The sequence below is a fragment of the Gopherus evgoodei genome, chromosome 5 (assembly GCF_007399415.2).
Source record: "Gopherus evgoodei ecotype Sinaloan lineage chromosome 5, rGopEvg1_v1.p, whole genome shotgun sequence".
In the NCBI taxonomy this organism is placed as follows: Eukaryota; Metazoa; Chordata; order Testudines; family Testudinidae; genus Gopherus; species Gopherus evgoodei.
In genome coordinates, this window is record NC_044326.1 from 108,853,957 (window position 1) to 108,875,389 (window position 21,433).

General features: G+C 43.4%; 1 protein-coding gene across 1 annotated transcript; it reads right to left on the reverse strand.

Moving 5' to 3' along the window:
- Positions 1-3,291: 3,291 nt before the first annotated feature.
- Positions 3,292-20,511, reverse strand: C5H4orf54 (chromosome 5 C4orf54 homolog). The gene is made up of 2 exons (XM_030565082.1): positions 14,502-20,511; positions 3,292-10,219 (listed from the first exon to the last, which is right to left on the reverse strand). The coding sequence occupies exon 1, from the start codon at positions 19,510-19,512 to the stop codon at positions 14,521-14,523; it is 4,992 nt and encodes a 1,663-aa protein (XP_030420942.1). The 5' UTR covers positions 19,513-20,511; the 3' UTR covers positions 3,292-10,219; positions 14,502-14,520.
- Positions 20,512-21,433: the final 922 nt, after the last annotated feature.

Here is a 21,433-nt window from a genome sequence, read left to right on the forward strand (position 1 = left end):
ACCCTCTTCCATCCTGCCCTGTATGTTTGGAATGCCTTCCCACTGCTGGTGGGTGGACAAGGCTACCACCATTACTTCATTCAAATTACTAAAAATCACTCTTTCCACAAAGCTCTCCAATACTAACCTAACGGTGTTGTCACCTCTCTTGTTAAACAATAAAAGATGGTTCACTCGAAGACAGAACCATTTCGTAGGCCCTCTGATACACTGTATCTCAGCTTTGTGCTGTCAGCTTAGATTTTAAACTGTTTAGGGCAGTTTAGTTTGTGTCTCTTACAAAAGCACTTTGCCTACTATTAGCACTTAAGAAACACCACACTAGAATGTCCCATGGTTTAATCCAAATGCAGGTTAGGGCTCAAAATTCTGAACAACCCAAAATGTGAAAGGCTAATATTTTAATCAACAAGCCACCTGGACCACTAGTCACAATTAAATTGTACTTGTTGCAAGAGAGAAACAGTGCTGCTATTTTAACATGAGTCTTGTAATATTTGATGTTCGATTTAAAGCCCCAGATCCTGGAGACAACTGATTAGGTGAGAATATCCACTTTCATTACCGAAAAAAATAAAAAGTTTCAACCCCCTATGGTTACAAGGAAAGCTTGAAAATATGACTCATGTGCACCTAAAAGCTCAAAACAAAAAGGAAAATATAAACACAGCCTTTTTTTAAAATAAAAGTCTCATGAATTTTAAACTAGCCTAATAATTTTCCGGTTCCTGACTAATTTTTTAGTATTTGGGTTGGCAATACAGGAAAACAGCCCAACTTCCTTTGGGATATGTTGAACACAATGGACTAGCAGAAGATTTTGCCCACAGATAATTCAGGCAATACCACTATATGCCAGCAGACTGATGTGGCTTATGATCCTGGCCCAAAATTAGACAACTGCAACAGAGAATGACAAAAAGAATTATGAACTTCACTAATCTGTTTATACAAGGAGGAAGTGTCATAAAGAGAGAAATTGACCTGGCTCTTGTGATATCCAAAATCATATATCAAATTTAATCAAAAACAATTTAAAGAATTTGGGGGGGGGTGAGGGGCAAGGGGCTGAAGAGTTTTTTTTAATCATCTCCCTTTCAACTGTATTATGGTTTGAGATAAACCTACTCATTACTAGTTAATCTGGAATGATTTTAGAAGACAACCTTCTTAAACTCCATTGCTAACTTTCTAACAATAATTGTTTAAATTTACCACATGCTGCTGCTGGGTGACCTGCATAAAACCAGCTGTCACCTTGTCTCTTACTGTCTTAATTCAAAACATACTTCTATTATCATTCAGAGAATGAAATTTAGGGGATTGGGAATTTTTTTAAAATGGGCTGCTTTAAGAGATACATTGTCATTGCTTATTTCCTTTGGTAGAAATAAGCACAATTATGGTTCCTTACCCTCTCCCATTCTAATTCTGTTTGTGCCTGCCACTTTTTCAATTACACCGTCATTCTCTCATTCAGACACAGTTTACTTGCTATATGTAAGAATGGGTTTGAGCCTGATTTTCTTTCAAACTAGTGTAACTTCACAGATGTCAATGCAGCTACATCAGTAAAAAACAGGTGGGAGAAGACAATTAAGCCCATTGGTTTAAAAAAAAGATTCAAGATAGGAAGCATTTGTACTTTGAAAGCTCCCATAAAAGGCAAATGTTTAAAGAAGAGCACTGTAGTTGCTTGACAAAGGGTGATTGTAGCATGCTGAACATGAACAAGAAGAGAGCCTCAAAGCTCAGGGCCCTGAATGCCCATGAAAACCAACGTGTTCCTCACTGGACTGGGGCCACGGAGCATATCATACATTCTAACTCCTTTAAAGGGTGACTTTGAGCACTGGGGGTATGTCTACACTGCAATTAGACACCCAGGGCTGGCCCGTGCCAGCTGACTCAGGCTAAGCAGCTGTTTAATCATGGTATAGAAGTTTAGGCTCTGGCTGCAGCCTGAGCTCTGAACCCTCTTTCCCCCCCCCCCCCCCCCCGCTTTCCAGGATCCTAGAGTCTTGACTCTAGCCCAAGCCAGAGGATCTACGCTGTAATTAAACAGCCTCTTAGTTTGAGCCCTGTGAGCCTGGGCCAACCAGGGGTTTTTAATTGCCATGTAGACACAGCCTTAGACTTCAATCTTTCTCCCAAGAAAGTTAATGGGAAAATGCCAACTGACTTCACTGGGAGCTGAATTAGGTTCCTAATGACATACAGCAGGAGTCTTAGAATCCTGGGGTGCCCATGAGAGAATACAAGTCTTTTCACTGTTCATTTAGGGCCTGATCCAGTATTCATTGAAGTCAATGGCAAAGTTCACACAGACATTAATGGTGCAGGATAAGGACCTTATTGGCTTGGCTCTGTGAAAGCCTAAGAAAAACTTATCAGTCAGCGCTTTTTATACTCTATTATAATGGAGTACTTTATCTTGGGACCTGATTGGGCACAATCTAAGTCAATTGGAGTTTTGCTACTGACTTCAATGAGGACCAGAGATCTGCTCTTGCTGTCCTCCTGATTACTTAAATAAATAGCACAGTATTTTCTACTTGATTTATATCTTGATTAAGAACCGGGACAATGCCTCAAAGCACCAAATTTTGCCCTGACTTATGCCACTTACACACCTTCTAAAGTCAGTGAGGATGTATTGAAAATAACTGGTCCAAAATACTACTGTTCCCACAAAATATCCTTTCCACTGAAAAAATGTTTTTTCAATGCAGAAGGAGCCTCAAATTGCTGATGGGGAGAAATGATGTCTGGCAGCACCTTGCAGAATTGGGTCCATAGGGAAGCTAGATACTTTGCTACAGAGTAGATTTTCTCCAACTTATACTACAAATTATTTCAGAAGAGAATCACCCTTTCATAGATTCCTCCTCTCCGACACCCCCAATAATTACATGGCTCTCAACATATCTGAGCCTGTGGACTACAAGGAAGTAGACAGTTGGTTGGCCTATGAACCACATTATTAGTACCAATGCTGTAAAGTTGCACCCTAATTCAAATCACTGAGGAGTTCAGACAGGAAAATCATGTTCTGAATTTGCTTATTCCTATGTAGCTTTTATATTCTGTGACAGCGTTTTGAGATACAAATTAAAAAATCTTTTGAATTTGTGGGTGTACATTTTGGGGCTTGCTATATAGTGTAAACTTTCCTTCTGTTATTTGGTATTTTATATGTTAAATAACATCCATAATAATGCCATGACAAAAGCATTCAATTTCACAAAAACAAGGTCAAACAGTTTATGCTTGTTTGCAATGTGTCTTTTACTGAAAAATACATTTCATTTGTCATAACATTCAAAAAAAAACATATGCAAATATTTGCCAATGAATTACAAACTTCGGTATTCAATGGTTTAAAACAGTCCATTCTCACATGATTCACATCTAATTAAATTTTTGCCTTGTGCAACACACAGTTAGTGCAATTCTCAGAGCTTTTTTGCTGTAGTTTTTGTCCTTAAATTCCAAGCTCACAGCATTCTGTAATGTGATCACTTCAGACTTCAGCTAGGAACTTGCCAAAATGTTGTCTAGGTTGAAAGCAATTTAAAGAGTCAAATTCTCTCCATGTATATACCTTCCATTTTTCCACTGGCAATAATACATTGTCATTACAAATCCTTCACAACACTCTGCCTTTACCATTTACAATGTAATCCACTATGCTCTAATCAAACATACCATTCACATTCTCTAACAATCATTGTCTTTATTTCGTATTTGCACTGTTCAATGCCTTAATACTGATGTGTCCCCCCACCCCGCAAAAAAAAACAAAAAAACAAAAAAAAAAAGATCATCTTCCACATCAAGCATGTTTTAAAGTACTGTATGAATTCTCAGGTAGCCACAAGTTTACGGTAATTTCTACGAAAAGGAATGACACTCTGGCCATCACCACTACATAGTAAACTCATCTTCGAATGCAGATGGGAATAAACACACAACCCATAAATATACCTTTAAAATTATTCACCGAAGTGAGTATGTACCAATAATTCTAAAAAGAGTGAAATTCACCCTCTTGCACTGCATATTAACACAAGGACCGCTCGAGTCTCATTTAAGCCTTCAAGCAGGATAATATTCAAAATCCACTGCAATCAACAGGACTCTTTATGTTGACTTCAGAGGACTTTGGATCAGGCCCACAAGGCTTACGTGGAACTTGAGTAGTGCCTGGGTTTTGTGCTGATTCTCTACAGACGGGTGAATTTCACCCTAAGGTACTATGACCACAATATGAAACATACAATACTAACAGCTTGTGAACCTGACACAGAGGGCTTGATTCTAATCTAAGATATGTGGTTACACATAACTACGTTAACTTGACAAATTCACCACTGGGTAAGCACGCATAAGCACCATATCACTACTCTTTAAAGCAATGTATGCCTGCACATTTCATGTCAGACTCAAGCCTGGAGTACTATTTGTACACACATAATGTGAAGGACCTGGGGCTCCATCTTGCAGGATGCTGAGAGTTCTGGCTCCAACAAGGCAAAGCACCAAAGCACATGCTTAATTAAACATGTCAGTGGAGCTACTCAAGTGCTTAGAGTAAAGACATACTCAAGCGCTTTGCTGGATCAGGACCAAAGCACACAACACCTTGCATAACTGACACTTTATGCAAACATGTAGTCTGTTTAATATTAACAGACAAAATTAAGCAAACACTGTTTCAATCCTAATGTCAAACATTCTATTGAAGAGATTTCCCCTGAGAAAACAGATAATTGTTGATACTGCTTCATGTTATTGCTTTCATTTTTTACAGGTAGTTTAACAAAAACATTTACTACAAATATTTTTTGAAATACAGGGCACCATTTTTTTTCTTTCAAGTACACTGGGCAAAACTGTAAACCCTGAGAGTTTGTGTGTGCAAACCTACATCTTGTAAACTGTAATGTGAAACTCCTCTCTGAGCACCGTTATAGAAAAAGGTATGATGTCGCTAATATTTTTAAATGCAGATGCTAGTATTATAGTGTGTGTGCTATACATATATTTGTGTAACTATGGTCAATCTACTTTTGTAGCTATACTGTCCTGCAGTCTGAAGTACTGTCTGTTTTATATAACACAGAAATCCTATTTATAACATATACAGACTTTTATCATTATCATTCATGAAAACGGCAAAGATGCATTCATTTTCTTTTAAAGACACCTGAATAGAAAAGCAAAATTCTGATAAAAATGTAAAACTTATAAATCTAGGCAACATTATTGAGGAACACAGGGATGAACTTTACATGCTATATATTCTAGTTGTGCACTTCAGAGTTCTTAAAGTGGTAAAACATTATTTCTTTCACCTGATTTCCACAATGATGCAGGTAAATGAGAACAGCATATGTTAAATCACTCACTACCTGTATACGTGCAGTGCATTTCATCCTGAGGATAATTTCAATTTGTGCCTGCAAACAAATAAATTCTGGTGAAATAAAATCACACTTGTGTACTTCAAGACAATTGTAGCTCATTTTTTATATTTTATACCTCATCAGTGGAAACAAAACTGTAAATTAAACCCTAAGATTTTCCTTAAATGTGACAAACACTACAATAAACAAATGTATTAAAACAAAAATTTAAGCAGTTTTGTTTGTTTGTTTTTACTTTGATAAGGTATTTTTCAAAAACTTTCATATTAGTCTCAAAATTTTCATATAAACTTTAGATTTTTATTCATTGAAAACTCCCATTGACTTCACTGGCAGTTTTGCCAGAGTAAAGAATGCAAGGAATAGCCCAAAATGATTTGGACAGAACCATCTAATCCTGTACTGCCTTTATTATATCACTGGTAATTATTAAAGTGGGGATTTTAGGGCTCAAACTAGCTGAAAGCAGAATACGTGGCTACTGGTCCATAAAAACTGTGTCAATCTCCTGGGTTCTACGTTTCCTAAGTTGAATTTTTTTCCTTCTGTGGAAATGTACTCTCTTCAATAGCTGCAGAACACTTCAGTAGGCATTAGCTATATCTCCATGAAATGAAATGACTTTCATTTCATATAAGGAAACAAGGGGATTTCTCTGATCATGCTCAGAGAACACTATATAGAGAACTGAAACTCCCAAACACCTGCACTCATCCATTTCTAATGATTCAGATTCCCTATTCCTACCTTAATGACAAACCATGTGCTGTGCACTGGAGTGTTATTGCAGCCTATCCATGACACTTGTGTTTGGAGCAACTCAAGCACTGTGGATTGTTAGAGCACACAGTTGAATGAAAGTCAAAGTTGAATGAAAGTTAAAAGTTATGCCAGCACAGCTATGTCAATCAGGGGTGTGAAAAAACCCACACCTCTGACAGATGATGCTGTGCCAACAAAACCCCCAGAGTAGACTCAGCCATGTGGACAGAAGGCAGCTTCTGTCAACTTAGCTAACATCGTTCAGGGAGGTGATGTTCCTACACCGATGGAAAAACTTGGTAGGCGTAGGCTGTTTCTACACTAGAGTGCTATGCCAGCATAGCTATAACAACACTGAGTGTGTCTACACTACAGAGCGTATATCTCTCTCCAGCAAACTGCTAGTTTCCCAAAGAAAGGAGATCAATTCCCCAGATATCTTAAAGGAATGAGTTCTCTAGGGAATTAACCTGGAGAAGTTCTGCATTTGAGTTATTGTTAGGCTGACAGGTCAAGACATCAATCCTAGGAGAATCCCTGAGCAAGTTCAATGGAATCTCCAACCGCATTTTCAGGAGTCTAATTTCCATATACTCCATATATGGAGTATTCCATATATATGACAAGGATTTATTGTATGGCAGGGATACACGTTTCATTCTGCGGACTAGTCTGTGAGAGAGATTTTCTCAAAACATCTCTCCTCCCAATCCCCTATTGTTTCAATTTGAAAACATTTTGTTGTAGAGACCATTTGTGATCCATGGACTGTAGTGCAAGAACCATTACTGATGGCACTTGGGCCACGCAGAATCACAGCTCTTGTTGGCTGGTTTCACAAATGAACCTGTGAGCTACAGAAAAGAATGAAGAGACCAGCAATTAAACAATGGACATGGGGCAAATAGGTTCCGAACTCCAAAGTCATTTTTAAAGCTTTAAACATGTGCTACAGTGGAGCAGTCACCACACCATAATTAAGGTTACATTATATATAGGTAGGTCATCAGAGGAAAAATCTCCAAAACCTGTGAAGAAGAGCTACTTTGAGCTACAGCTGGAATAATTCCAATGTGCTGAACGGCCACAGGTGGTTGGGGAGGATGACAGTTACAAAGAAAGCAAGAATCAGGCATTCTGGGAGGCAAATTTATTTGCATGAGCTTTCCAGCTGTCTATCAGTTCCACAATTTTTGGCAACTGAGCTGTTAGATTTTATTTTATTAGGGCTTCGGTGGAAGGCAGACCTTTCTTCTGAATAGGTCAATGCTTCCCAGAGCCAAAAGCCACAGCCTTCCCAGGCTTGCATTGTCAGAAGGCTCCAGATATTTTCTTCTGCAGAAAGTCATAAATAAGAAAGTTGGGTATTCAATACAATTAAACATATTGTATTTTTGAACAGGTTTCCTCCATTGATCAAATTCAACTGCAGTAAGTTTAAATATGGAAAACAACCTTTTATATTAAAATATGTCAAATGACTAAATGAATTTAGAGACAAATCCCACACTCCTTACTTATAACCTGATCCTATTTCCACTGAAGCCAGTGGCTAAACTGCTAAGCGAGCAAGACTGGGTTATGTCTCCTTACTCTGTGAAAAAGGCTTTGAAATTAATGGGAATTTTACTTAAGGACAGAGTAAGAATGCAAGATCTGACATTTTGAATTTTGACATCTTGTCAACATTCTTTTAGATGTTATATTTATAAGTATTCAAAATTAAGTATCTTTCTTTACTCAACTTAAGAACCTGAAACACATCTCATCCAAGCACCTGTCTATACAAATACTGAAAGTTCCCTAGGGGTGCTTTGACCTACTCCCATTTCAAAGCAGGGTAGCTCAAAGAGCTCTATAGAACCTTTAGTCTGCAGCAACAGTCTCCACATGAACACTTCATGTACAACAGGCTAGCGTGAGGTAGATTTCCCAGCTTGCCATGAACTAAATATATACTTTTCTTTGAGATATACTCTCAAAGAAAAGTTTGCTTTCTCTTACACTTGGGAAGTCTCAAGTCTTTCTGATGTTTTAAAGTTACACTCATTTTTAGTTCTTACGAACCGGTAAAGCAAAAGTCTACTTCAAATCTTTCACACAAGATAAACAGGTTATAGTTCTAAACATTTAAGTATTTTAAGCCATAAGTATTTTAGAATGGCACATGATATAGAGTTTTCTAAAACTAAAAAAGATAATCACCTTCAAAAGGTGACAATTTAGCAACACAAAAGAGTAATTTTGTTTTGCTGTGAAGTTCCTGTGTGTGTTCTAAATAACTGAAAGTGTACTTGATCTTAAAATTGGTTCTGAGGCTCCTCAGTCATTCATTTTCTAAAGTCTATGATTTATGAATAATTTCTGACTTCTAGGTACCAAAGCTTTGGAATCGAAGATTATTATTGACCAGCAATGGAAACTACTGTGTATGTAGTTAGAATTGGCAGAGCTAAGGTTGTCCCCTACAATACTTGGGTGTTCTGGTTTAAATTTCTACCCTATTCTCTGAACAGCATAGCATTTTACTAAAAAACAAAATGTTATTTTTCTTTCATATACAAATCAAGACCAGGTCAGATTAGAGGTTGTTAACAGTTAACGGCAGACTGTAAAATGAGGGCACATTTTGGAACCGATAAGAGAAAACCATGTATCTCGATATCTATACATACACGTCCTTTTTTATTTTACTTTTTAAATGGCATCAATGGACGGCATGCTATGCCCCTGAGAGAGCTTTAAATTAGATACTATAGGCCTGGTCTTGCATCCCTTGCCCTCCCATTGATTTGTATGGGAACTTTTTGAGGGCAATCAATACATGAGCAGGTCATTGATTAAAATCAACTGTAAAGCAGACCTACCATCATGGTAACAGATCTCTTTTAATAAGACAAATTCATCATTGGTATAACACCACCAGCTTCAGCAGAGTTATAACAGGCCCATATCTGTCCCATTCTGACTAGCCATCTATTGTATTTTTTTCCCCTTCAGAAAAATTTCTAAAGCAAATATATTGTTAATTTGGGTCTCAGATAAATCAGCTGTATAATGGACACAAAAGAACACAATACTGAACAAACAACACAACAAAGGAACTTTGTAATGTGGATCACTGAGATTAAATTAATTTAGAACAAAGTTACAAAGTTAACAAAAGACTGCAATCTTAAAGAAAAATAAATGCTATCCTTTCCTTTAAAACTGGGGTCTAAAAAGATTACATTCAATTTCTGGCTGCCTAGTATTTAAAAACTGCCATGATTAAGGCAACTTGTCATGTCAAACACAGTACAAAAGAGCGAATAAAAAATGACAACAATCAAAACAAGTTCTGTGATAGTTTCACAACCATGTTTGAAGCCATGCCAAAAATACACACTAACGATAACCTAAAGACTACATATCACTATGATTGCTATTCAAAGTGTACACCTATAATGTTATAAACTCGGGGCCTGATCCTGCTCCCACTGAAGTCTATGGCAAGAGTCCCATTGACTTCAGTGGGAGAAGATTTAGGGCCTCTGTTTGGTAAATTATATGGCTGCATTATATATTCATAACAAATTCTGAGTACCTGTAAGAAGATATATTTTGATCCAAACTTAAAATCATGTCACATTTACACAGTTGTTTTTACAAAAACAGTAGAGTAGTACTAACACCACTGAGTAAGTTGTTGGTTTGGTTTTTTTGGTAAAGGTAAAAGAAATGGAAGTTTGTGAACAATGCTAGCATTTTCACTTAGCCATACGAGTAGGGGCATGTATAATGTCTGCTTGGCTTCAGTATAAAAAGGAACAATTTTACAGAAAATAATGCAATTATTCAGCCTGCTTTGCATAATTAAATGTATACAGACACCAAAAATGGGGGTATTGAGGAGAAAACAAGAAACTTACACACTTGTTTTGTATGAAGCAAAAAATGAGAAAACTGTGGAAGCAGTTTTTAAGGATGAATGCTTAGTGTTACCACGTTTCATATTAAAGGAGGAGGATAAATCTTCTTCCTTGTTCCTGTAAAAATACACCAATGAAAGAAATTAAATTCTTAGAACGTTGTACAGGTTTACATGAAATTCTTAAATTAAATTAATTACTAATTTAAGCACTCTATATTATTGCAGAACAATAAATAACATTTTACTTCATTATTACAATAATGTTACTGACAATTTCTTAATCTGTTGCCAATATCAAATAATAGTGTCTAGAAGATTTGATGCTTTGCTGAATTGTGGTCTCAGTTTTTGCTAGATCAGGGACCTTGCACAACTGAATTTTAAAGACAGAACTTTAAGTGTAGGTTGACTTAGGCTTAATAAAGTGCATCATCATGTGCACAGAATAGTTCCATAGTTAAAAGAAAGTCAGACTTTTAAAATGTGACCATTTCATTTGGTAATTAAAAGTGCTTACATGGATGGAGAAAACACAACTCACTTATAGCCTGAGCAGTTATAAGCCAGGTTTCGACTCACAGCAAAGATATAAAACCAAGTTATAACCCTCCAAGAATGTAAAATGTAAACAGGCCGTGCAATTGCTCAGGTGATCTAAAAGGGCCAGGGCCCTCCCAGTTACTGTGACAGCGGTGGCTGGGAGCCCCGGGCACAGTCGGTGGGTGTTCCCCCCCCACAGGCCACCCGAGTGTCACCAGCCCTGGAATGCAGGGCAGCTGGGCGGCATGGCCCCAGAACAGTTTTACTGTTCTTTAAATCTAAGGATCCCATCCAGCAGTGAACTGTGTAAAAGCAGGCAGAACTCCATAAACTCATACAGGTGCATGGGGTCCACCCATAACAAGTTCATTGCAAGACAGGGGCTTTTGTTCATGATAACCTCACAGGAACTTGAAATCAAACAGCTCTCCTTCCAATGTCGGTCTTTTCTATATAGCAAACAGGCTCTCCGCACTTCATTCCACCAACCATGTATTCCAAAAGAGATGAAAATTTAACATTAATTTTTATTTACCTATTTGTATGTGCACCAGCATAACTGATGCCAGGGAAGCAGGAAGCTTTAATTAACTGCTGCTATAGAAATAGAGGAATCCTAACAAGAAAGAACTATTTTACCAGCAAGCTCACAAGAGTGGTCATTCATTTTTCCAGGGAGGAATAAAGAGCAGGCCATTTCTCAGGGATAAAGCAACGTATTTCTTGATATATGCTGTATACTTAGAATCTAAAAAATATTCAGCAAGGTTGCACTTTAACCAGATAGCTGACTAAGAGCCCAGTACTGCATGCAAACACTTTCTACCAGGTCCACTCATATTGAAGTTAATAGACCTACTCACAGCAGCAAAGAACCACAACAGGAACAAACATTTGCAAGATGAGGCCCTAACATAAGACAATCACAACCAATAGCAACATACAAAGAAACAAGACAAAATGAGTCCAGCCACATTAACCCCCAAAAGATACTAGCTTCTGATACTGACCAGTCCTTGGCACAGTGACACAATTAGTGATGGAGGATCTGAGGAAGGAGAATGATATGCTAGCAGAGAGAGGGAGAGATGAGGTATAAGATGAAGAGAAAGACGGGAAGAAAGAGGAAAATAAGGAATGGAAAAAGGGGAGAGAGGGAAACAAGAACACTCATATACAAGCTTTTAGGTTAGTAAATTATGTTATTTCTCGGTCAGAAGCTAAAAAGAAAATGTGGTTTTAAACTCCTGATAATCCATGGCTAGCTCATGAGATACAGCACTTATTTCAGTTCATGGTAGGCTCTGTAAAAAGTTCTGCACTCAAAACACTTTACAAATGGACTTGGAAGCAGAGTGAAATTAATTAGCAATGAACATTCCTAGTTAGTGGGTTTTAGTTGCAGAACTATTGAGTGCACTACTACTGTGTCTACTGTTCTGGGTTGGGCAGGGAAAACAAAAAGAGAAAAAGTAAAACAAAACAGACAAATCAAAGAGAAAGGAAAGTAAGAGAGAGAACAGAAAAAAATAAGAAGGGAAAGAGGCAAAAGTGGAAGGAGATTTTATATATATAAAAAGATGCAGGAAAAGATACAAAGGGGAAGTAAGATAGTAAGAGAGAGAATGAAAAAACAGGGAGGTGGAAAATGAGGTCAACATACAGAAAAAAAGAGAACAGGGCAACTGTTTATGGTTACAATTTTTTCATTGAAAATAATATTGGTGACCAAAGCTTGAATTAAAATTTGTCTTGTGCTATGTGACTAAGTAATAAAAACTATTTGTTTCAGTTAGCTTTTTGTTTTAAAGTCAGGGGTTGAGAAAAAAGCACCATATGCTGTATCACTTGTCTGATGTTTACCTCAGTTCCACATCCTTAAGGGTAGATACATTTCTTCCCACTTTAGAAGAAAAACCAAGTAGATGAAATTTTAGGCCTAGCCAACTTAACAGCAATCTTTTGAGTATAGAGAAGTCAAGTGAGTTGCTGTAAACCGTTGAATTATTTTATGCATCAAATTTAGTATCATACATTTTGTGCCACCAATATTTTGTCAGATAATGTATCTTTCATGCTGCACTCACAGGCAAAAATGTTCAGCATGATGCAAAGGGATATGGATGCGATATGCCCATCACTATCAAGGGGTATATGGACTACTGTGCTCAAAGCATATCCTTCAGTCAGAAATATTTGTTTAGATAACTAAACAAATGGTAGAATAACCCACTAACATTAGACACAAATATCATGAGAAGAAAGGTGAACTTCGCTTCCCAGAGTAATAAAAAAAAGTATTTGAAAAATGTATTCTTTTCTTTTGTACATTTGTTGCAATTACAATACTGTGCCCCTAATATAGCATATATAAACAGTCTGTTTTAAAATAACTGAAATATCTGCACAATAATCTAAGGAATAAATTACTCTCCACAATAGCACCAGTAACTTGAGATCTTTTCTAAAGAGGAAAGAGGGGAAACCAGGGAGAGCAAAAAAGAGGTGTACAATTTTCCCAGGGGAAAAATTCCTGCTGGGATTAACTAGATTAGCAAAAGGATAACTGTCAACCTAAACAATGGATTATGAATCCACCCAACTGATGTTTGGCTATTTCTTGGTGAATCCAATAATTAATACCGGAAACAATTCGATTTAAACGTAGAACAAAATAAAATGATTTACAAACAATTACAAAGAAAAGACTGCTGGATGCACAAGGCACCTAACCTAAGGAAAGCTGAAGTCAAGTGGAGACCAGTTATTCAGTTCTTGTAATTTTTTGTACTCCCATTGATTAAAACACCAAAAAAGACAACAAAAAAACTAGATAAATTCATGGAGGATTGATGGACCATCAATGGCTATTAGCCAGGATAGGGAGGGATTGTGACCCTAGCCTTTGTTTGCCAGAGGCTGGGAATGAGCGACAGGGAATCAATCACTTGATGATTACCTGTTCTGTTCATTCCCTCTGGGGCACCTGGCATTGGCCACTGTCGGAAGACAGGATACTGGGCTAGATGGACCTTTGGTCTGACCCAGTGTGGGCATTCTTATGACAACACAAAATAGGGGAAAGAAAAAATTAGAAACAAATGTGGGACTAAACAAAGCAGATAGCAAATTAAGGCTAAACCTAAAACGTTGGGAATTTATTAAAAAGACTGTCAAGGGCACTGTACACAACTGCCACACATATTCTTGGTAAAGATTCCCAACCGTTTTTCTGTTACATTTGTTTTGTAATAAAATGTAAACTGGCCTTTGGTAATGATGTTCATCGTCTTTTTAGAGTTGCCACCCATCCCCACAATTAAAAGGCTACTCTGTTCTGCAGCCTGACTTCTGCATTTGTTGAATACTGCTCTCAATCCCATCTTCCCTCTTGTGTGATACATCTAACCTCCCTGAATATTCAAGCCATGTCTACACTGAAGGTTTGCCCTGATTACAGTTATCTGTGGCCAAACACTGGTGTAATCGCACAGAGGCAAACTCTTCAGAATAGAGAAGCTAAGCTGTGATTTGCCCTGGTTACATTTTAGGTATCCTTAAGTTTCAAATTAGGCAAGTGTTTTAAGAAATACCCAAAGGGAGAAGGGAGCACAAACCAGCCTTGCCAGGGAAGATTAATACAGATCCATACAAACACCATTTTCTCCCACTTCGCTGAGTACACCAGATTGTATCATGTGACATTTAAAAAAAAATCTTTGAGGACATTACCACAATTTCTTACAAAAGCTTGAATGCTCTGAGATTAAGTATTATTTTATTATACCTAGGGCTGCTTAATTGTGATATCAAATTGCTCCTATCACCTGCATTTTTAAGAGCACAAACCAGCTCACCAGTAGCCTCCTTGGTTTATCATCTGTGCTCCACCACGAACCTCATGGTGGTACCATCAAAGGAGGGCGGGGCAATTAGCCTTGGCCCCATTTGCTGAGATGTGATGCTGATGACGGGCTTCCCCTCTGCCGCCCTGAGCTGGGCAGTGGCGGCTGACGACTGGGATTTGCCCGTGGCGATATAATAAGGACTTTCCACAAAAGTGGCCTCTCCTCCTCCCCGCAGTGCTGCCCCTGGGCTGCTGGTCTCGGCAGGGGCGCTGACGTCGCTGCCCGGGAGGGAGAGCTGGGGCTGCAGGGCAGTAGCTGGCAGCACGGTGGTGGGCAGGAAGCCAGGGTAGATCATGTAGGTGGCGCCATACGGCCCCGGGTTGAGCGCTAGCGGGGAGATGGGGAGCGGCATCGGGGCCATGGCCGGCTGCTGGGGCATGGGCACCTCCACGTACTGCCCGGTCTCGGGGTCAAAGAGCCTCTTCTTGAGGGGCTGCTGCACAGGCGCGTCCACCAGGTAGTACTGGCCAGTGCTCAGGTCCAGCAGCACCTTGCGCTGCGTCGGCGGGAAGGGCTCGGCGGCCGAGGGCGGCGAGAAGCAGAGCAGCGGCGGGGGCTGCGCGCCGTGCAGGGCGGCCATCGGCAGCGGCTGATGATAGATGGCGGCGGGCGGCAGCTCCGGAGCGGCCGCGGGCGGGGCGGCGGGGCTGGGCTGCTGCTGCTTGGGGCTGAGGCTGCCCCGGCTCTTGGCGGCGCTGAAGGGCTGGAGGGCGGCGGCGGCCGCCGAGGCCGAGAGCGGGCCCGGGTGGCCGCCGCCTCCTCCCGCGGCCGGCGGCTCCTTGAGCGGCATGGCCAGGTAGTCCCCGCAGTCGGGCCCGGCCGCGCCCTTCTCGGCTTCGCCAGGCCCCTTCCCTTCGGCGGCGGCCGCGGGGAGCTTGAGGGAGCGCGGGCCCGGCCCGGCCTGGCCCTTCAGGCTGCGGAGCGGCGAGGCTGCGGCGGGGAGCTTGGCCGGGGCGGCCGCCGCCGCCTTCTGCGCGGAGCTGATGGTGAAGACGCTGCTTCGTGGCGGCTGCGGGCCGGGGGCTTTGTGCGCCGCGCCCGCCTCCCCCCGGGGCCCGGGCAGGGGTCGGGGCCGTTCCCGCGCCAGGCTCTCGAACGCGGCCGCCCTGGCCGAGACCTTGTCGGACTTGGGGCCAGAGCCCGGGCGGGGCTGGCGCTCGGGTGCTGGCGGGGGCGGGGCCGCGCTCTTGGCCTCGGCTGGCCCCGCGGCCCCGCGCTCCTGGCTGGCGATGAGGGAGAGCACGTGGCTGTCGGTGATGGGCCGCGGGTCGCTCTTGCGCTTCCACTCGTGCTTGCTGAAGCTGTACAGCTCCTCCATGCTGCGCACCGCCGCCGTCAGCTTCTCCAGCGCGTTGCGGCTGGGCGGCTCCTCGTCCGCCCCCTTGCCTTTCTCAGCGGGAGCGGGAGCGGGCGGCGGCTGCTGCTGCTGCCGCCAGGGTGCGGAGGCTTTGGACACGATCTTCAGTACGGCGGGCAAGCGGCGGTCGCTCTTGTTGGGGGCGATGGTGGCCACGGGCAGCCTCCCGGAGGTCCTGTGCACCAGGATTGTCCCCTCTGCCGTGGCAGGCAGCACCTTGCCCCCCGCCTCGCCTGGCCCCTTGTCCTCCCTGCTGCTACTGACCGCCTGGCAGGTTATCACCATGGGAGACAGAGCCCTGGGGATCCCCGCTATGGCCAGCTGCCTCGGTTTCTGCTCAGCGCTGCCCTGGTCGGAGAGCGCGCTGCTCCTGTCGCTGTTGGTATCGCCCGAGTCGTGGCCGTACGAGCTCTTGATCAGTTTCCTGACGTCTCTTACCTGGTGAATGGGCCCGGGGGCTTTAGGCTTGTTTTCTCTTATATCGCGCACCAGGAATTGGGGCACCTTGTCCAGGCCGTCCGCTTTGAATGCCTTCTGCGCCTGGCCTCGGGGCTCCTCCGCTGCCTTGAAAAGGGTCGGTGCGGTCGCGGCTAGTTTGGGGGTGAGCAGCTTAGCGATGTCAAAGGGGTGATCCTTGCTTGGCTGCACGCTGCCCAGGCTGATCTTGATCTCGGGGGCTCTGGGCTTTACGGGGGTGCCAGCCCGAGCCGCATAGGTGGCTGTGGAGTATTTTGTCACCTGCGTGCCAGGCTGCTTCCCCGTGGGGGTGCGCTGAATGTTTGGGACGAAGAGACGAGACATTTTAGTGCACTTGCTGGTTGAGATCTCACCCAGATCGGCCCGCCAGTCGTACTTGGCGGAGGAGAGCTGAAGTTTCCCGATGGGAGCTCGCTCTTCTTTCTTCTTCTCTGACTCTCTTTCTTTCCAGGACCTGAACGCGCTGTTCTGGCTGCGGAGGAAAGTCGCTTTGATGGCCTCCGAGGCGCTCTTCTTAATTTCGCACACGTCCTCCAGGCGCGTTTCCGACAGGGGTCGGTCTAGGCGAGGGGTAGACGCCTTGGAGGTCGGCGACTTGCTGTCAGAAAACTCCCCCGGGTCCTCTGCGGTCACAATTGTGTAGTCAGAGCTGCCCTCGGAATACCTGGAGTTCTGCCGCTGCATGCCCCCATCTTTCAGCTTCTCCCTGGCCGAGCCCTCCTGCTCCTTGCCAGGCAAGGACGCGGCCAGCCCAGTGTACGAAGTGTCTGTGATCTCTCCCCTCTCCATTTTGAACTCGTGCTCCCGCTGCATTTTCTTCGAGATGACATTCTTGAGGAGGCTGGAGGCGAATTTCGATTTATTCGAGGTGCCCTCCTGGACTTCTGCCGCGGCCAGCCCGGTTTGTTTGCTGGCCTCCTGGCCCAGGTCCCTGGGCAGCGTTTCCGGAAGCTCATCTGCGCAACCTGCCCCTGCGGCAGCATGTCCAAGACGTTTCGCGGGTCTGGGGACACCAGCATTAACATTGCTGCTAAAATTCAACGTCTCCAATAAAGTTACAACCCGGGAGCCCGACTGGATCCGCTTCTCGAAGCACGCTGGCGTTTCCACGTGGGTTATTTCCCCATCGAGCTTGCTGACCACGAACTCTAGGGCTTTCGTCTGCGATTTGTTGGAGCGAATGTAGAACTGGTCACTGCATGTCTTCGCTCCAGCGCTTCTGTGCCATCCGGTAGGTTCGGCGCTGCTCTTTAACAGGTTCTGCTCCGTTTTCTGCCCGAGATTGCCGCACTTCAGGTCTAAATAGGTGGACCATCGGTTGATCCCCAGCGCCTGATCCGAAAGGGACGCAGAGGACTCCCTGGAGCTGAAGTTCAGCGTGTCAAAGTAGGGGTAAGCCAAGCTCCGGAAAGCTCGGGCCGTCAGGTTTCGCACTTCTTTATCCGCATCATCCAGCTCGCTGACCGCGCTGGAGGCACCGCTGGCATATCCTCCCACTTCCTTCGCCCTTATGGCTCCACACTGGGTTTGCAAACGCGCGGGGACAGCGATATATTTTTTTGCCTGGTCATGAATCGCGTCTTGTTTGAAACTGGCTTTGCGTTCGGGAGCTGTGGAGACACGGAGGCTCATGTCGCCTTCATGCTTGGCAGCGTAAATAATGTTTTGCTTCTCATGCAGGTTGCTAAGCTCATTTATAGCCCGGGAAGTCGGTTTGATTGATAGGAGAATGTGGCCTGCAGCTGGGTTCTCACTCATGTGGCCGGGGTTCTTGGGCTGGCTTTCTTCCGAGCTGGCGCATTTGTCTGTGCTGGGGGTATCGTTTTCAGAGTTAATGCTGACTATCTCCGTACTGCTGGTATTATCGATGCTGTCCGTCTGGTTATTGGCATCGCTGGTCGTGCTGAGATAACAGCTATTGTCCTCCTCCGTCTGCGTGTCCCCGAGGGTCTCGTCGCTCCCAAAGGAGGCGTAATCCACGAAGGAGTAGATCACATTGTTGTCTTCAAAGTCCCACCTGGAGGCCAGGCCAAAGTCAAAGTCCATGTCGTGGTCCACCTCGCTGAGCTGGATTTCGTGTGTGGTAATGTAATGCGCCTCATCGTTAGCAGGGCTGGTCTCGCTGCAGTCGGTGGGCTGGGAAGCCCCCCGGCTCCCCCCTCTTGCTTTGCAGTCCGCATCCTCGTCATCGTCGCTTTCGTACCCAAAGGAAGAGGAGGAGGTTTTGCCCTCGGTTGCGGTGTCGTCCGTTTTGGGGAACGCGCTTGCCTTGTTCACCGGGGATGGGCAAGAGGATGACGACTCCGGGCAGCCGCTCGGGTAAAGCTGCGTGTTGGGGAGTCCAGACCAAGTGTTTTCATTAGATCCGCCCGAGTTGGAGCCAGCCCTGCATCCCCCCGCCTCATTACCCTTCCTCCCAAGGGATCCTGGGCTGGCCTCTGGTTTAGAGTCACGGGTCAAGGATGCTGGATTTCCACTTGTCGCTGCCAGCGCGTTGTGAGCCGAGCAGCTAACAGCGCTGATCTCACAAGCTCCGATTTTAGGGCTGAGAAAGGCCACTTTTCCTCCGCTCCCTGCCAAAGTCAGCTTTAGGGTCTGGGGACTGGCTTCCCTCCCTCGGGGGAAATCCTGAATCTCCACATAGGTCGATTCCTTGGAAGTGATTGTGGTGAATGGCTCTGCAGGGCGGCTTTTCATCCTGCTGTATTTCGCTCCCGCTCCCCCTTTACTGTGGCTAGTGGCTCGCTCGCTGGGCGACTTTGAGAGGGCTTCCATGCTTATCCCGTCAGCATGTGGCCGAGGATGAAGGGAATAGGCAGAGATATGGACCCAGGACTGCACAGTCAGCGGACACACACGTGTCTCCTGCAGGGTAATTCCCAGCTTCGCTCCTCGCTGTTCAGTGGTAGCGGTGGACCCAAGAGTGTGTCCCGGCCGGGCTGGGGTGGAGGTGGCTGCCACTGCTGTTCCTGCTGCCGCTGCCACTGTCTTGTTCAGGAGCTCCTGAGTACAGTTGTTGGTTTGGCACTGAAAGCTGTCAGTCTGAATGCCGTTGGTAACAGAAGTAGCAGCAAGGGCAGCAGCTGCAGCCCGACCCCCAGCCATCCAGAAATGAAGAGAAAGCATATGGAAATTCTTCTATTTCTCCTTATGCTACAGTGGGAGGTTTGCCTCATTCCACGGTCATTATTGCGGGGCCGTTAGCCAGCCCCGTTTATAAATTGGTCCTGGGGTGGAGGCAGAGAGAAGACAGAGAAGCACATGTTCTGTTACTAAAAGAGTTACTTTCTAAAGCACACGTTTCATAGACTATTTGCATGGGTGTTGCCAGGACACTGAACTAAGGATTTTCAGAAGTTTGGCGCATTGTTTCTCCTTGAGGATAAACTTAAGCAAACCGGTAGTGTTCAGTTAACTTTCCAACGGGGAGGGGGGGGGTCTTCATCTTATGGGTTTCATATGTATTTACAATGTGTCCACTCAGTCATTGCAAAGGTATCCAAAGCTGTTCTTCCAAAAGCTTTTATCTTACTCCAGCCATGCAGCAAGATTAATGAGAAATCATTTTCCTCCAGGAGTATTTAAACACCTGTGTTTGTTGATATTTGAGCAGTCCTGATGGTCCTGTAAAGAATATTTATGATTAAATGTAAAAACGTTTTTACAGACTTAACTAGATCTGATGCTCTGAATTACATCAGGATAACGCTTAAGATGCCAAGTGATAGTTAGATTTAACTGGTTTAAAGTTGTGAGGGCCATTCTATAATGCTCTTGAACTTCTAAAATCAAGAGCAAGAAAATTGAAATCCTATTAAATACAGATCAGTTCCGTTAGATGGTTTAGTCAAATCATATTTCAAAACACATTAAATGCAAATGATAACAAGGTATAACAAATAATTTACCCTTTATAAGCCTGAGAAGTAAAACAAGTCTCCTTGTACTGGATCTTCATAGATGTATTTTGATTGATTCGGGAAGAGGGGTCACAGCTAATCCGATGCAAACCGATCCAGCTTTTCTTAGCCACTTTGCTTGAGGTAGTGCGGTTTTGTGCAAACAGTGCCACTGGCCAGGTCACCACTATTAACTATACATAGACTATGCTGTCATTTATGCCGATTGAATAAAGTACTATTTAAAACGTTCACATTTGTGTATAACTAAAATAACACAATCAGCCATCACTTACTGGAATCACACTCCCACCAGCACAATGTTGTTACTCGTCTTTGGAGTTTCAAATATTTAGAGCAGGGGCTGAGTATTTGGCTCATTGGAAGAAACCTGAAAAGGGGTGTGTGTGGAAAACATACCTATGTGGAATGCAAAAAGGCAGAGAAAACATGCAAGTTTCTACCTACAATTATTTGCGCTCACCTCCTGCATTTAGTTTACTATGGTTAGAGAAAATTGCTGAAGTGGAAGACTAACTTGATTCTTTTGGATGGACAACGTCTCAACAGATTTTCTGGAATCTGGACTCTCTGTATGCCACACTCTTACAGAAACTTTGGTCTTTAGCAAAATGATCCTTCAAGGAGATGCTCCACTAAAAACACTATGTAACAGGTAGGCATTACTAAAGTAAAAAAATACAGCTGTTCATATCTGTATATCTTCAGTATCTGATAGCAGATCTGTCAAAGGCAGTTGTTTTTGTCACCAAATAGATCATTTTGCCTGGTCTTCCTTATAGAAAATGGAAGTGTCATTAATAGTAAAATGCTTAATGGAGGAAGCATAAGGATAAGATATAACTAGAGAATGAAGCCAATTTTTAAAAGGAAGTGGAATCAAACTATTGGGAAGAGGCAGATAAATTAATGGAACAAACTGACCTGCTAGAGGTCCCTTCAACCGCCACCAACCATTCCCCCCCTAGAGATGACTTGGAGGCAGTTGAGAACTCTGTCCTGCATGCGATTGATATGCATTACTCCCATTAATATCAGTAGGACATCCAGGCACAGATATGGAGCAGTTTGTGCAGAGTAGATTTTACAGTTGACTAAGAAGGGTCTATAGCTGGAATCCTGGCAGA

Bases quoted from the DNA above. Each gene is read 5' to 3' on its own strand.
- C5H4orf54 (XM_030565082.1), bottom strand. From the start codon at position 19,512: ATGCTTTCTCTTCATTTCTGGATGGCTGGGGGTCGGGCTGCAGCTGCT.